The sequence below is a fragment of the Benincasa hispida genome, chromosome 11 (assembly GCF_009727055.1).
Source record: "Benincasa hispida cultivar B227 chromosome 11, ASM972705v1, whole genome shotgun sequence".
NCBI lineage: Eukaryota > Viridiplantae > Streptophyta > Magnoliopsida > Cucurbitales > Cucurbitaceae > Benincasa > Benincasa hispida.
Window position 1 is genome coordinate 37,951,124 of NC_052359.1, and position 17,752 is coordinate 37,968,875.

The 17,752-nt window shown below is 34.0% G+C and overlaps 1 protein-coding gene across 1 annotated transcript; it reads left to right on the forward strand.

Moving 5' to 3' along the window:
• Positions 1-1,700: 1,700 nt before the first annotated feature.
• Positions 1,701-16,826, forward strand: LOC120090687 (probable inactive DNA (cytosine-5)-methyltransferase DRM3). Its single transcript, XM_039048406.1, has 4 exons — positions 1,701-1,776; positions 7,098-7,226; positions 7,313-7,368; positions 16,506-16,826. The coding sequence occupies exons 1-4, from the start codon at positions 1,701-1,703 to the stop codon at positions 16,824-16,826; spliced, it is 582 nt and encodes a 193-aa protein (XP_038904334.1).
• The last annotated feature ends 926 nt before the right edge of the window (positions 16,827-17,752 follow it).

The following is a 17,752-nucleotide window of genomic DNA, read 5'->3' on the forward strand; positions in this document are numbered from 1 at the left end:
AGTAACTTAAGAACTTGTATTTACTTACCCTGTGTTATATGGAATAAGGACTAATTGGTTTAAATTAGCCAATTCTAGTTGATTGGCTAAATTTCTGGATCGATTATCTTGAGGCTTCACGTGTGGCGATATTCTTGCTTGATCAATTATAAAAAACTTCTTCGTAATATCACGACCACATTCATCCCAAAGATACCTAAACAAAGTAAATGTTATTATTTAAACATGAAACAAAGTATACATGAGTGAATTTAGATGAGTAATACTTACGCAATGTATGTCAAAATACACATGTAGTCTATTTCAACCATATTACAATATTGGATCAGATCATCATGGCCTAATAAATAAATTTGTCTCTTCCAAATATATGCTCGTCCAAAGTGATATGGATCATGTCTACATCGTTCATGTTATGCATGGCATGTCCGTTCAAGAGTTTGATGGTACCATTGACGTCAGTATATTTGGAGGACTAGCTGAAGCTCTTCATTGTTGAATGGTCCTACCATAACAAAAGTTACAAAAATTCAAAGTAGGAAAAATAATAAATAACCAAACTCATATACTGAAAAAGAGACATAAATTTTTCTCATCAACCATAACTACAAGTTCACGAGGCCATTTTACGAAGTTGCCCATTGCTTGATTTAAGGACTCTATTTTACCCTTCGCAGGAATTGGTATAGGCAAATCTTCTCCAATGACAATGTCAATAAGAACTTTAACAGTTAAGCATGACACATCATCATCAAATGTTGTGGCTACTGCAACAATATTATCTACAGTTTCTTTAGCCAAGTGGCATGGTGTTCTCTTAACAAATTTAAAAGAACTTATGTCATGCATGGTTAAGCACATACAATATGATTAAAATTTAAAAGTCATAACAAATAAATTACCTCCAAATCTTCTTTAGGCATCTTCTCAGTATCTTCTTCTTCAGATGTACTAAGTGCGACACTTCCAATAGATGATTTGGACTGATGAGATTGTCTGCTGTGAGTTCTTTCTCTTGACACTTTACCATGTTGAACATTTTTTTCATTAGAGCCACCTTCAATTTCTAGGCTCATTGAGGACTTTGGTTTTACTAATTTGAAATATTGGGAATGGGAAACAAAATCACTCATTCCTCTAACACGTCCCCCATATTCCTTTGTACCCAATGCTTTGGTCAGAACATCTTCACCTTCATAGACTTCAACCAATTTATCCTATAAAATATATTACAATTTTCACATAATATCTATATTATCACAAGTTCCAAACATTATATATATGTCATCTTAAACTTTGCACAATATAAACTTACAATCCGATTGGCACATTCTTGAGTAGCTTCATGAAGTATTCATTATTTTTTCATTTTCTTTCTTCTTTCCATAAAGTCACCCGATAAGAAGGATCAATCGATAGGTTCTACATGAACATACATATTTAATTAGCATAAACATATTTGAATACAAGATTTAATTTAACTCGAAAAACTTTCTAATTTTTGGGCAAGATTCGCATAACCCTTCCGAGAAATGTGATAATTATATACACATTTCGCACGTCTTTCTTTTTGAAGACGACTGATTTCCTGTACAACAAATCTAGTTGAAGCTACCTATCAAAATAATGATAATGTTGACATTTAATTTATTGTGAATGGCTTACATCCCATTCTTCACTCAATCGTTCATTGACAAACGATGTCCACTGATCTTGCTCTATATGAGAATATTGTTGGGGAGGAAATTGCAAGACCAAGGGTGACCTTAAATGGAAGTATGAACTTTTAAGTCAATGTTGTCTTGAAAGTCCAAAACTTCCTAGATGCAGACATGAGTATGTTGGATTTTATGTCCTAAAAATTCGCAGTTTGTAAAATAATAAACATATTCTATAATCAATATACTTGTTATTGATTTCATAAATTTTATGAAAGTCTAAATCCAATAAACTAGTACCCGTGACTATTGTATGAGTACTTGAACTTTATAAGGAGACATAAGAGTGAATCATGTTCGAGTAAATAGTCAAAATGATCTTGGTATATGAATAAGGTTGGGTGCCTTATTCTGGTAACACCAATGGATGCGACCTACTCTATAGTTGTTACAAAGAGTTGTAAAGTGCTACATACGATGTGATCTTAATTCGTACAAATTATGACATGAGGAGTGAGAGTGTCCTATGCAATGAGTTTGCATAAGATCAGGACCAAGAAATAAGTCATTCTTACTTTATAACGTTGTTTATTGTTTAAGACTAACTATTTCACCTTGATGACCTAGGTAACTCGATCTTAATCCTGAGTTAACTATGAATTCCTGTTTATTCGGGATTTCCCTTAGAGTTGCATAGGTGAGGGTTAGCTCAATAGTACCGGCTTATTAAGACTCCCATTTCAAGGGTAAGACTGGATAGATAGCTAGGGACATAGGGTGCAAGACAGAGTTCACACCTACCCAATTTAGAGATAGAAGAAAGGTTGTTCTCTCAAGTACTGAATCCAGGTCTTAAACAAGGGCCCCACCCTCTCACTAGGCTGAAAGAGTTTGTTTTAGTAATTGGATCACAAACCAGTTGTTCATTAGAGGATCAGTAGAGACTTGAGGAATAAGACGTAATCTCGGGGGTAAAACAGTTTGGCCCAACCGTTATTGTGAACAACCTGTGAAGGGTCGACTTGCTGATTATGGTTAAATCATGTGGACATAATATATATCTACAGTGAGGGGAGTGCAACTATGGGCTTTAGTGGAGTGACCAATTAGTTAACGAATGGGGATTAATCTGGTCTAATGAATTTAGCTAATTAATCTCTGATCGTTGGAGCCCATGATCTGTAGGTCCGCGAGGTCTCCCTACTAGCTCGTAATGGACTAGCTCTAGAATAACATGATAAGTTCATTTGAATCGTTCAAATTAGAATTAAGGGAATTAATAATTATATGAGATATAATTACATGTTTATTTGAGAATTGAACGAAATAGGAGAATTTATATATTTAAATATGATTTATAAGATGGATATGTGTTAAAATTAATTTAATATTTGATATTAAATTAATGAAGTTCTATTTAATAATTAATTTATGAAATTAATTAAAATTTTCAATTTTAAAATCAAAATAGATTTAATAAAATAAAATTTTGATTTTTGAGATAAAATTTGAAAATTAGAAAACAAAACACTTAAATAGAAAATGAAGATTTTCCATTATCCATCTTTGAAGTAGCTCAAACATAATGCATCTTCTTGGCCTTGTCTTCTCCAAGCATGAGCTACAACTCATGCAAGTCTCTCCTTTGCATGTTGATCTGTAATATAATGAAGAGATTGGAGTGAAAATCGGTGATGCAATCTATAAAGATTTTGAGAGAAAATTTGATTTGAAGAAAGAGTTCTTCAGCAAGTTTTATACAGTGAACATTTGTCCTTCTTCCATTGATTCAAGTTTGTTTTGAGTCCCACAATTCAATCTAGAGCACCAAGAGAATAGTGGAGAAGATCTTGAGGTAGTTTATAACAAGACTTGGAGAAGATAGTAGCCGGAGAAGGAGCTTTGAAGAAGTTTTACAAGAGGTATGTCTTGAAACTCACTTGTTTTTCTGCAAGAGCATGCTTTATATTTTGCCAAAATTAGTGAATTTGAATGCTTAGAGGATTCTTATGCTTCCGTTGTTGCTGATACAATCCTACAGAGTATAAAATGTTTGGACTTAAAGTTCACATCGAACGACATTTGCACAATGAGAAAAGTAGTTAAACAATAAACTAATAAACTACTGTGCACAAGAATTAAAATTTTAGAAAACATATCGATACACAATAAAAAAGTTTGTCTTTTAAATTGTTTGGAACTTTTTTCCAAGAATTATACGTTATAGACATTTGTTGTCGAACACAAACTCCTATATAACTTTGCATCTTCTTTACTCCAAATCCAATCGGTTGTCCATGTTCATTATAATCAATGGTCAACCGTTGCCCAGATGTTCTTATTTGTGCCAACTCAGACATTGTAGTTGAGCCATGTGGAATACTTATTCTGCTATGTTTTTATGTGATCATATTTCTATCATCCTTGCTGCTACTTGTTGAATTTTTCATGTCAATTTGCAAAAAAAAAAAAAAAAAAAGAAAAAAGAAAAAAAAACATTACTCACACAAAAAACATATAATCTTAATATTTAAATACATATAATCATAATAAATGACATACCATGTTTAATACATTATTTATCAATTCATCTACCCTCACAATCATTTCTAATGTATGTGGATGTTGTATCATCAATCTCAATAGATATATCAACATTGGGCATTCTTTGCATACCTCCATAACCACACTCTTGTAGCATATCTCCTATTTCATCTTCATAAAAATCATCATCAATTATTCATCGTGGAGATGTTAAAACAATTGACCAACCCAAATTTGCGGGGTCTTTTACATAGAACGCTTGTTTTGCTTGGGAGGCTAAAATAAATGGGTCTGATTTATGTCCAATACGATTGAGGTCCACAATAGTAAACCCAAACTCGTCAGTTTTGACTCCAGTTCTATTCTCAACTCAATTATATTTGAATAAAATAAATGATAATCCATGATAATCAAACTCTCATATTTCTTGTATTACACCATAAAAGGTCATATTTGACATGACAGGGCTTTTGTCCTTAGCACTAGAGACTTGCATTATGGTAGCCATTATACTAACTCCACTATTTTGAACCCTCCTAACATCATCGTGATTCTTTGTGTGATAGTAGTAACCATTGACCACGAAACCAGAATATTTTGCCACAGTTGGACAAGGTCCATTAGCTATCCATCTCAAAGAAGGCGATATGGAATTTTTGGGAACTTCGAGAGCTAGTGCAACCTACGATATATTTTATAATATTTTAGTAGTTAACATTTAATTATACATCAAATAGTAGGTCTCTAGAGATTACCCGTGTAGACAACCACCGACTGAATGTACGATTATGCTCTTTTTGAAGCTACTTTCTACTTTTATTTTTACCAGAATTGAGCTTAGACAAAATATCCATATGTTACCTATTATAAATGAAAAAGTTAGTAGATTATTGAATAATCAAGTAACCTACAACAAGAATAAGATGAAGATCTACATACTCGACGTAGCTAACATGAATGACATAAAGATGAGCTTGATCCAACTCATCCTCACTCGGTCTGATGAAAGAAGTAGCTAACAATGCTCTATCAATGTTTGAGTTCGCTTTCTTTGTTGATGAGTTTAGCCTAATAGAATTAACACCAAATATGAATTCAGAACAAAACACTATAGTCTCTTCGACAATATAATTTTCTCCAACACATCTTTCTGCTCGATTTCTATTTCGTACATAAGTTTTCAACACTTTCATGTATCATTCAAAAGGATACATCCACCTCAAATAAACAGGTCCACAAAACTCAACTTCTCTTACGAGATGCATTACAAGGTGTACCATTATTGTGAAGAATGATGGTGGAAAATACTTCTCTAAGAGGCATAAAGTGACAACGATATCCTCTTGCATACCCTTTAACTGAGATGAATCAATCGCCTTGCAACATATAACATTAAAGAAGAAGGATAGGCGAGTAATTGCAAAGAAGAAGGATAGGCGAGTAATTGCAAGTCTTACATGTTTGAGTAAAATATCACGAATGGCTACCGGTAATAATTGTTGCATAAGAACATGATGGTCATGCGACTTAAGTCTGTAAAGTTTCAAATCTGTGAGCAACACTAAACTTTAAATGTTCAATGAATAGCCTTAAGATACTTTAATTTTAGTACCTTACAAAAGCTCAATTTCTCAGCTCGTGTTAAAAGACTTTTTTTTCTCCTACTTAAGGGGCTAACTCTAATCTAATGTTCAGTTCTACCAAATCTAATCTAGTTTTTATTCCATCCTTCGTTTTACTAGGAATATCAAGCAATCTTTACAAGAATTTTGGGCTTTACTATCGGTTGAAAAAAGTGAAACCAGATGTATAATGTCGGTTTTAAAAAAACGGATCTTTAATGTCGGTTTTAAACCGACATTGAATATAGGCTACGATGTCGGTTTAAAACCGACATTAAAGATCCGTTTATTTTTTCATTTTAATAAAATTAATTCTCTCTCCATCAAACCCCCAAACTTCCTTCTCTCTTTTTTCACACAAAACTTCTTCATCCCCAAAACCCTCCCTCTCTCCTTCCTCGAAAAAGCTCTAGTCGATCATTCATCTTATCGTTGATTGTTCATCTGGTCGTCTAGTCGTCGGTAGCGGGCTTCCTCGATACTCGATCCTCTGGTCAATCCTTCATCTGGCCATATCGTCGGTAGTGGGTGTTCGTCTGGTCGTCTGGTCTTGGGTTTTCGTCTGGTCGCAGATCTGATAGCCTTATTTGGTTGTGGGTTTTTTGGTCGCACTCGTCTGTCGTGGGTTTTCTTCATTGTCTTCTTTTTTATTGTGTGTCGATTTGGAAATAGAAATGGCGGTGAAGAAAATTAAGTGGAGACCCATTTTCTCAAGTTGCTACGAGTTGGAGGCGTAGTCATTAGAGGTGATGAAGGTAGTGGCGGCGATGAATAATAAGCCTAGTTCGTTCCAAAGGATTTCGAAAGTGATTTCAGTAACCCTAACTCCACCCTCTCTGAGGACCTCCCCATCTCTCTCGCCAGATCTGACATCTACGCCTTCACTCTCACTAAGTTGAAGCTTATCTCTCAGACTTTTTCTTCCTCGAACTTCCCTGGATAGGGTGGTTTTGGCCCCATCTACAAAGGCTTCCTCAATGATAACCTTAGGCCATGCTTGCTCCCTTGGCTCGTCGCTTTTCTAGGGCAACTTAAGCACGACCATCTTGTGAAGCTGATTGGATATTGTTGCAAAGACGAACATCAGATGCTTGTATATAGGTATATGCCTAGAGGAAGCTTGGAGAATCAACTTTCCAAAAGTTGATTGGATAGGAACAAAGCTCCATTATATTGTCTTTCCATAGCTCCCTAGTTTGAATTTCATAAATTCTTTGTGTGGGGTAATTAAATTCTTATTATATGTTGTTTGCCTATTTTTCTCTGCTTGCAGGAAGTCATGCTTTCGATTTGGATCAAATCTGTGGTGGATGGTGGAGAGAACATAACGAACGAGCAATTGAAAGACTATTAATGATGAACTTTACTGTTGATGAAGTTAATTTTGCGATCGATAAGCTTGGTTAGTACACTTCTGAATAATCAACTTGGTTGAAGTTATCGCCAAATATTTATGCTGCCATAAGGATTTCTTATAATGCATTTCAGGTGGAGATGCTCCCATTAATGAATTGGTGGATTTTATCATTGCTGCACAGATCGCTGTAAATTTGTTAAGAGGAAGAATGCTTTGGCATTATAAGGATTTAAGAGAATTGTGCCTGTTCAAGAAAACTTTTGCTTCCTCAGTTATACTCCTACGAGTTTAGTTTTAGTTCATATTGATTGAAGTTGCCTCACATTTATATTCTCTCAATCTCTTCCTTTACCATATACTTTTAATGGTGTGTTTATGTGTTTTTTAATTGTTTGGAAGGGGTGGGGAGGAGATTGATTTCTTGCAACAGTAAGGGATTCACATAAAAATTGTTCCTGGTAAGTGCATTTTTGAATGCTTGCAGCTTTAAGCGCAGTTTCTAAGTGTTTTCAAGTGACTCTAATGATATGGCACTAGAAGAAATTCGGGCTTCAATGTTGGTTGAAAATAGTATTATCGGATGTTAAAGCTCCAAAACTAAATGGTGGAGAATGAGTTGAAGCAAAGAGTTTTTGTGAGTATCACTTTTAATTTTTATAGAAACCATACAAGATATGGTAGGAGTATGTGTTCATTTCTAAAAGCTTATTATCTAACATCACACTCTTCTCTATTTGCTCATATGAATTCTTATTGGACATGCATAAAAATTTATAGACTTTTTCCATTCGTATTATTTTGAATGTTAAAGATGAATTTTTCTTATATTATGAATATGAATAATGTTAGTAGATAACTAACAATTAAGTCTAAAGTGATCGACTTCTACCTTCACTTCATAGTTATGATATTGATATTTTTGTTTGTGAGCCTTGCTAAATAATTGGATATTAAGTTATATTCGTTTTCTCTAGGGAGGAGTATTATGTTATATTTTGTTACGATGTTTTTTCTTCGCAAATAAACTAATTTGTCAACTTGTCATCAAGGAACTGGACCAATTTCAATCTTGGTGTTCAAATGCCTTGACTGTTGGAGCAAAATGGTTGTGCATTGAAGACAATATGGGATGGATTAAATTAAAGATGTTCATTGCCACAAAGGTGAGTAAACTATAAGTTTAAGCTATATTTGTATTTCAATATCTTCAAGTTCAGTCAGTAAAAAGAAGGTTTTTGTACTTAATTTGAGTTACTCTTGTTGTGGGTGTGAATGTATAATTTAGACAAGGGATTGAAAACAGATTGTTTGGATTTTAAGATGTTAGTTGTTCTTGGAGTGGCTTTTGCTCTAACAACTTAAAATTCATGTTTACTTCCAATTTCATCTTCATACGTTTTTAGTTGTATCTGATGTCAAACATGGAAAGCAACTTATATGGATGAGACACTACAAGAATTTTCTTAAGCATGAAGTAGTTACATGGCAACCAGTTTATAAGCATGAAGTAGTTCTGGAGGAACAATGGGAAGGTAACTATTAATTTTCTTAAGATCACATGTTAATGATGTGTTTTAGCCTGTGAAGTTTGGTCTGGATTAGCAATTCTTAGTTAGCGGTGTTAAATTTTGCACTCTACACTTATCTCTATTTGTGCTCTTAATAATACAAAACCATTCTTTTGCAAGCTTTTTTTGTCCTCTTCAAGATTAGTTGTTTATGACTTCTATTGAGTGGTTTATGGTTGTGGAACTTCTTAGGCATCCTTTGTTACTGAAATTTTTTTAAAATATAAGAGTTATAAAGTTAGTTGTAGGTTAAAATATGGTAATGTTCCTTAGTTTAGCATTGAAATTTGGGATCATTACAATGACGATTGTCTAACTATGGTAGTTATTTATGGGTTGAGTTCATTTCTTTCGTTATTTATAAATTGCTTATATTAACGCAACTTATATTTGTTTGTTCATACACTCTCAGATGATATCGCTCGCACGAGTACAGAGAGGTTTTGAATAGAGGGCATAACAAATTCATCCATAGAATATGATTCACAATCACAACCCCTGCACCATTGAATCAATTCGAAGGTGTTGAGATTGAGGTGGTAAAATATTTAGGGCACACATCACTTGTTTCTGATGCTATCAATGCTAGTTTTTGGCTTTGATAGTTGTTTATTTATTATTATTTGTGTTGTGTAATATTGATAAGCTACTTGGTATGTTTGCTTATTGGAGGGGAAAGTATACATTCTTTTGTGGTTTTGGGAGGGGTTCATGTAAGGATTCAGTGGTAAAAAAATGATCTTATAAATACTTGTATCTAGATATGCTTCATGTATAACTGATGGCATTAATTCCCAGTGTTCTTTTAGTTACATGTGCTTTTGTATTTGTTATTATGTGCAATCATTTTAAGAGTCCCTGCTTTAGCTGTTACATGTGCCATAGTTTTTCGTAGTTCGGATCTTGGTAATGATGTGGTGGATAATCAAAACTTTTGGGACGTTCTTGTATATTTTACTTATTACACTTTATGAAGGCCGTGTTTTAGCTGTTAATTTGTCTTTGCAGAAAGTCACAGTTCAGGAGAAGTTTGGTAGTACGTGAAAGGGACAATAACTTTATGATTATACTGATTGTGTTGTTTTAGAGTCTCTAAGCTAATCTTTCCATTGAATGGTTCTTATACATGCATTGTATAATATCTGAGTGCCGAGAATTTCAACAATAGAATATCTATTATACTTAGTTGAAACATAATGATATGCTTACAGGATCAAACACTACAAGAATTTCGGATTTTACGTCTTTGTTTTTCAACTGTCACTCAGTTTGTATCTTCTGTTATTTCTTCTGTTGTTTACTAAATTTCTTTGCTAGTTTTTCAATTCAAACTTGCTCTTATCTGACTCTTATTTTGCTGGCTTATATGTTTTTATATTAGAACCATTCTTAGTTAGCTCTTTTGATATATGTAAACACAGAAGGGGAAATAGATGTTTATGCAAATGTCTTGTTGTGTAGACTCTGATCTTATGTCTTTTCCTGTCCACTTGCTTGTTCTGTTTGCTGGTTTAACCTTTTTTTTGTGGCATTTGAAGAAGTAATATCATTTTCTTCATTGGTGGTGTAGTTTTTTTTCTCATGGTTACATTTCGGTTTATGAAAGGGGGGTCAACTTTAATAAAAGATTTTAATGGATAACATGCAATAACAATTCAAGTCTTCATGTTGATTGAAGTTGCCTCACATTTATAGTCTCTCAATCTCTTCCTCTACCATATACTTTTAATGGTGTTGTTTGTGTGTTTTTTAGGTGTTTGGAAGGGGTGGGAAGGAGATGGATTTCTTGCAATAGCAAGGAATTCACGTAAAAATTGTTCCTGGTAAATGCATTTTTGAATGCTTGCAGTTTTAAGCACAGTTTCATTTTAAGCACAATAACAAAAATTATGGTAGTTTTTGTTACAACTTTTAAGATTTGAAGTACATTGTGAGCTAAATTTGCTTATTGATGTATGTGTTCTTGAATATTCATTTTTTGGGAATTCTGATAGTACTTGAGAACAAGTGGTTGTGAAATATTTTTGGGAGTGTGTTTCTTTGAACATGTTCAAGGTAAATTTTTGGTTTTGTTGTGGTAGCATTGTTATGCTGTCAAAAATTTTGAAAAAGAAGATTCTTGAAAAGGAGTAAAGATTTTGAAAAAGAAGATTCTCTCATTTATTCAACTATTGAGTTTTCTTGTTATGCAGGTGCAATAAAGGAGTAAAGATTTGGTATTGCAACCTCTTTATGCTTTTTCTTGGGGAACTCTAGATCCAACACATTCACTACAAGAATTTTTCCTTGAATGTACCATTTATGCACATTCCCAATAAACATGGTTAGTTGAATATGAATTCTGATTATATTTTCACTTTCAATCATTTGTCTTAAACATTTTTTGTTTGTGATCCTTTGAACAACAGTGGTCAGACAAAGATGCATATAACTAGACACTGCTGAAGCTGGAGGAATCTGTTCAAGAAGAATTATGAAGAGATCCATACTTTCCAAGTAGAGAGGGATAGTAAACTCATAGTGTTTGTAAAATCATAATGTTTGTATTACTTGTAATTTGTGTTTTCAAGGCCTGAATTATTGTATGGCCTTTTAAATTATAATTTTATAGCAGAATTTGTTGATTAAAAGTAATAGATTTACAATCCATACATGAATAATATGTCATAGCCACAGCATTCGATGATGATGTGTCATGTTATACTTTTTGACCAAAAAAATGGATTCGACAATGAAATTTTTTAAAAAACGGATAGATTCGGGCTTCAATGTCGGTTGGAAATTTCACTGAAGGTCTTTAATATTGGTTGCAACCGACATTGAAGGCTGTGTTATTGAAGCCATTTAATGTCGGTTTAAAATCGACATTAAAGGGCTTTAATAACACTATCTTTAATGTCGGTTTAAAACCGACATTAAAGCTCAGATTTCTTGTAGTGAATGTGCCAATAAGATTTGCACATACATTCTTTTCAATGTGCATCACATCTAAACAATGTCACACGTCAAGATACTTCCAGTATTCTAACTAAAAAAGAATATATTTTTTCTTCCAATAAGTTGAAGGGCTATCTCCACTGTTCTCTTCCTTGATAGTTTTCTTACCAAATGAATATTGATACTTACTTGTTCCTGCAGGAATTTCTTCCCCACTCAATGGTTCTGGAGCAAATTCTAATTCTTGTGCGTCATTAAAAGCTTTCTTTTGTTCCCTATATGGATGATGGCGGGGTAGAAATTCGCGATGCCCGAGATATGCCATCTTCTTCCCTTTTGGTAAATAAGTGGATGAAGTTTTCTCTCCACAAATTGGACATGCAGGATCTCCTTTAACCGTACAACCACACAAGTTACCATACGCAAGAAAATCATTAATGGTCCATAATAAAATAGCTTTAACAATGAAACATTGTTTTTCATATGCATCATAACATTCTACGCCATCTTTCCAAAGCTTTTTCAAGTCATCTACTAACGGAGCTAAATAAACATCTATGTTATTTCTCGATTTTTTGGGACCAGATATTAGTGCAGTCAACAAAATTTTTTTTTGCTTTATGTACAACCATGGAGGTAGATTGTACGTCACTAACATCACTGGCCAACAACTATATCTATTACTAAGATCTCCATGTGGATTTACCCCATCTTTCGAAAGAGCAAGACGAAGATTTCTAGGTTCTGACCCAAACTCTGACCACAAATTGTCTATTTATTTCCACGATAGGGTATCTTTAGGATGTTTTAATAAACCATCTGTTTTTTTTTTTACCATGCCACATCAATAAACTTGTTGTTTCTTTACTTCGAAACATTCTTTCAAATCTTGGAATTGGGGGGAAATATCACATGACTTTTGCTGGGATATTCTTAGTCATTTCCTTTAAATTTATTTGAAGCTTCCATCTTGACGTACCACAAATGGGGCATACATTTGCATTAGAGAGTTCTTTTCTAAACTAGCAACAATCATTTCTACATGCATGAATCTTCTCGTACTTCATTCTAAGATTACCCAACATCTTTTTTGCTTCATAAAGAAGTTGGAATTTCATTAGGACTAGATAATATGTCATGAATTAATTTCAACAACTCGGTGAAACTCTTACCGTTCCATCCAAATTAGCTTTCAAATTATATAACTTTACCAATGTAGATATTTTGGAAAAAGTTTTACAATTTGGGTACAATGGTTTCTTCGCATCATCTAATAATTTTTCAAAATTATCGGATTTTCACTAAAATAGTTATTGTATGTAGCCTCAAACATTCCAATTGTGTCATCAACATCAACATCATCCTCATTAACTTCGTCTCTTTCATTAGTAGACACATTTTCGTTGTTTCTCTTAATCGGTAATGATTAACCGTGAAAAATCCATGTCTGATAACTTTGATCTATACCATTAAAAAATAAGTGATCTCTTATTCTGTTCACATTTAGAGTCTTTGCATTCACACATTTCAAACCTAGACAACTCATGCCATTCGATATATTTGAATGTTGTAGACCATTTTTAATAAACATCTCGATCCCTAAACCATACTTACCTAATATTCTATTCATTTTCATCCATGACTTATCCATGATTATAAAATATGCAACTTAATCTACAAAAAAGAAAAATAATAACAAGGGAAAATTTAAAAGCATAAAATTATGATTGTAAAATATGCAACATCAACAAATTTAAAGAAACTTAATCATTGGAACAAAACATAAAATTAATTTAGCCATTAAGTATTGCTATTTTTTGTTTTTATCTTATATTTATTCATGTACCTTATGTTTCCATATTCTTCAAATATTATTAACAAGCTCTCCACTACACAACACCATTGTATTCGATTTTCTTCACCACCTTTTCTCTCAAACATAACCAAAAGCATTTCAAATAACTCCTAAGTCACACTTGAACCACCCCAATCAATAATCAACAAATTTCAAGACTACCAACCAAGTATATATTCTTCAACTAATTTAATTCCAACATTTCTAAATTTCAATAAGCTTAATCATTAAAATAAAAATAAAATGAATTAAATAACTTTAAATTACTAAATTGAAAATTTATATAAAAATAAAATTATACCTTTCCAGGAAAACAACTTAAACAACCCATAAACTTAAAGAGATCCGAACCGGAGCTCGAAGATTGGAACGTCGACTAGCACCGGACCTTTGTGAACAGAGTTGAGACGATAGATCTGACAAACGGCAAGCTGACCACAACACCAGTGACCCACCTCTACGACCGGAACCACCGAAAGCCCACGCGCCGACAACAAACCGCACGAAAGCAACTGAAAACTAGATAACCCATACGAAACCAACCGGACAACCGGACATACCATAAGAAACCAACCGAAAGCCCACCGATCGGAACCCCATGAAAACAATCGGATAAACCCCACGAAACCCACCGGACAACCCATGAAAGCAGCTGGACACACTCGAATGATCGGACAACCATGCGAACAAACCCCACGTGACCAACCAGATAACCCACGTGTCGAAGAACACCCAATCAGACAACCAACCCACGTGACCAACCGAACAATCAACCCAATTGAAAACGACCGGAGAACACCCACGACGATGACCCACCACTGGAAGAAGCCTACGATGATGGAGATCTAAGGAAAATTGGTGACGACAACCCGAACTGAATCCACAAAAACCAACCGAAAACCCACAAATACCGGTGAAGACAACCCACAAACTGATGAGCACGGCAAACTGAGAGCACCGGTGACGACAACCCGAACTGAAGGAAATGCCGCGTAACTGAGAGAGGAGATAGTTTGTTTGGGTAAAGAGTTGGTCGAGGGTTTGTAATTTTGGTAAAGTTAGGCAATGCGAGCTAAGAGAAGATCACGAGGGAAATGAAATTTTGATAAAATTAAAAAAAATAAAAAAAAAAAATAATGGGAGGCCTTTAATGTCGGTTTTAAAACCGACATTGTAGGCCATCTTCAATGTCGGTTTAAAATCGATAATAAAGATCCATTTTTTTAACCGACATTATACATCCGAGACTACTATTTTCAACCGTCATTGAAGCCCAAAATTGTTGTAATGCCACTTGCTAAGACTTTAACTCGAACAAAACCCAAACCCAAAACATATAGAACAGAAGCGTCCATTGCAACAACTCCCAAAGATGAGCCTAAAAAACATGAAAGGCCAACAAAAAATGATTGATGAATGATGAAGATCCAAATCAAAGAAGAGACCAATTGCTTTCAACATACCAACTAAAAGCAGCAGAATAGCCATTCGTTCTGATTTTTCTCTTTTAAGAGGACAAAGTCAGTAGTCAGATAATGAAAAAGCTTGGAACCCTACTTAAAAACGACTATGAACCCTCTTGAATTCCTTGACATAAACTTAACATCAGCTAGACGCATTTTTCCAAGGGATTTTTTGTGCAGATTTTTGCCATCTGTCATCTTTTGTACGTCATTAAAAGCTTGTCGTTCATATTGTTTGTATGTCATGAAAAGGTCCCACTCCCCTTTTGGAAAAAATCTGGACTTTTGAAAAATCCTACCTATTGAACCTAGGGTTTTTGGCCAACCTCTACATCAAAATTTATAGTTTTTGAGGCCTAGAGACGGGGTTTAAAGTAGAGTTTGGATTCTTCACGATGCCAGAGTGATTGAAGATTGTTTGATGGCCAAATTCATTAAGGAAACATGATTGGAAGTCGAAAAACTCTTCTTTCCCTTTCGTATTCTTGAATTAAATTTTGTATTTGTGCATTCTTGATATGATTATGTTTATAGAAGTCATGTTGGGCTAAATTTCTGATTGTTTTCAAGGGGTAGATGAATTCTTAGGTATAGTTGTAGAATGGTTGAAAAGATAATGGTTTACTGTATTGGGGTTTCAAGCTTTCCAGAGAAGAATATAAATTAAGTGCTGATGAATTGTCAATGTTAGCCACATTACAATAAATGTATCTAAACCCCTAAAACACATCACAAAACTTCTAAAGATTGCTTAAAAATTGGCAAGGTCTCTTCGTGGAAGGAGATTGAGAATTAGATTCTTTACCGTACAAACTTACAGGCATGTATTCTCTATTAATTTAGTAGTAATAAAAGTACCTGCACTCTCAAAAACCGTTTAAACAGAGTGAACAACACGCATTCGGGAAGATTCGAGAAAGATCAAGATTTTGTGGTAACTGTGAACTTAAAAAACAAATACAACTGAATTTCATAAGTGAAGTGACTTCTCCTTTATATATATTCTTCCAAGTTCTTAAGCTTGCAACTGGAGTTTTTGGTTGTTCTTCCAACTGCAGAGATTGAATGTTCAAAAAAGTAAATGTCATATAACATAATAATGATCATCCCTCAAGGCTCAACGGGTATTTCTTTGTGAGCAACTACCCAATGATTTTCAAAACAATTTTGAGATGGACGCTTTGTTTTTCATTAATTAATTACAAATTCCAAGCAAGACCTCCAAGATCCTATGGAAGAGAGAGACTCATTTTCAAACGACCAAGTAGTTAACTCTATAACAATTAGGACTCTCCTGTAGATGAAAGATGAAACCAGGACAATCTTCTCTATATTTTTCCTATATGTGTTGGGAATGCGACCAAAATTACACATTGGCTAAATAAAGAGATGATCATGGGATTATAAAAAAGGACAACTATCTCTAATGATACGAGACCTTTTGGGATAAAATCAAAGGTCTCATATATTGAATTAAGAATGAACATTGAAACTTCAAAAGCTTATTGGATTAAGAGTGAACATTGGAACTTCAAAAGAGGAAGTAGAAAGGCTACAAAAAGAGAAAACAGAGCTAGTACAAAAGGAAGAGGAATGTTCAAAGCAAATAAAGGAGCTGCGAGCAGAAATATCAGTTTTGACAGAAAACTTGAAGAAACTAAAGCAGCAGGAATGTGAAGAAAAAGATAAGAGGATTGAAACTGCTGATCCCCATGTAACTTCTCTCCAGAAACAAGCTGCTGATCTGCTTCTCGAATACGATCGTCTTCTTGAAGACAACCAAAATCTTCAAAATCAAACACTAGGAGGATACAAAAAGTGAGGAATTTTGCAGGATCATTTTTCACGTAAATGGAATAGATAAGGGGCAACTGGCATTAGCATCTCTTGTTTCTTGAAAATGTGTTTAATTGAGATTGGGAAAGAAAAAAGGAAAAAAAACGAAATGGAGATTGAAGAGATTCTATTGATTGATGTCTTCGTTCAAGAGTTTTTTGATTCTCATGATTCTAAGGAACCTCAAATTTGCCATCTTTTTGGTGCCTTCTTAAATGGAAATGCCAACTTTTACTCCCATTTTCTTCACTTTGAACAGAATGAGTAATACAAATGAACGAAAAAGATGGCCTCTTTGTTGCATTATTTCGGAATTAAGGCAAAATTGAAACATCCATTGAACATTAGTCGAAACATACATCACTCAACATTAAACTTTAAGGGCTTCATTCAATCAAAGAATGGTACTTATATACAACAAAAAGAATGATTAGGTACATATAAACATCTAAACTAGGTTAGCATATCCCTAGCACTTCCATCATCTATCCCATCTTAATATTTGTTTATTGCAAACTATAAACTACTCTAAAAATGTAAACTTATACACATTTCACCATAATGGATATTTGTTTATTGCAAACTATAAACTACTCTAAAAATGTAAACTTATACACATTTCACCATAATGGTTACTGCAAATCAAACAAATTAAAATAGAATATTGTACATCATTTGAACTTAATTTTGTATATTCATCACTTCACAGTACGTAGTTCTCATGTTATTAGTGGTCACTTCAAGCACGTAAAGCATGCCACAAATACTCTGGTGGATAATAATCACAAGCATACAAGGCACATCATTAGTACCTTAGTCGGTGTTCATCTCAAGAATGCAAATCATATCTCATTAATGCCTTGGTTCGTAGTCATATTTGGCACCTAAAGCTCGATCTCATCGCCAGCCATT

What these genes read in the sequence shown, in the direction of transcription:
- LOC120090687 (XM_039048406.1), top strand. Translation starts at nt 1,701, where the DNA reads ATGTCCACTGATCTTGCTCTATATGAGAATATTGTTGGGGAGGAAATT. An exon ending in AAGGGTGACCTTAAATGGAA is followed by an intron (nt 1,777 to 7,097) that starts GTATGAACTTTT and finishes CTCTGCTTGCAG; the next exon opens with GAAGTCATGCTTTCGATTTG. An exon ending in TTTTGCGATCGATAAGCTTG is followed by an intron (nt 7,227 to 7,312) that starts GTTAGTACACTT and finishes AATGCATTTCAG; the next exon opens with GTGGAGATGCTCCCATTAAT.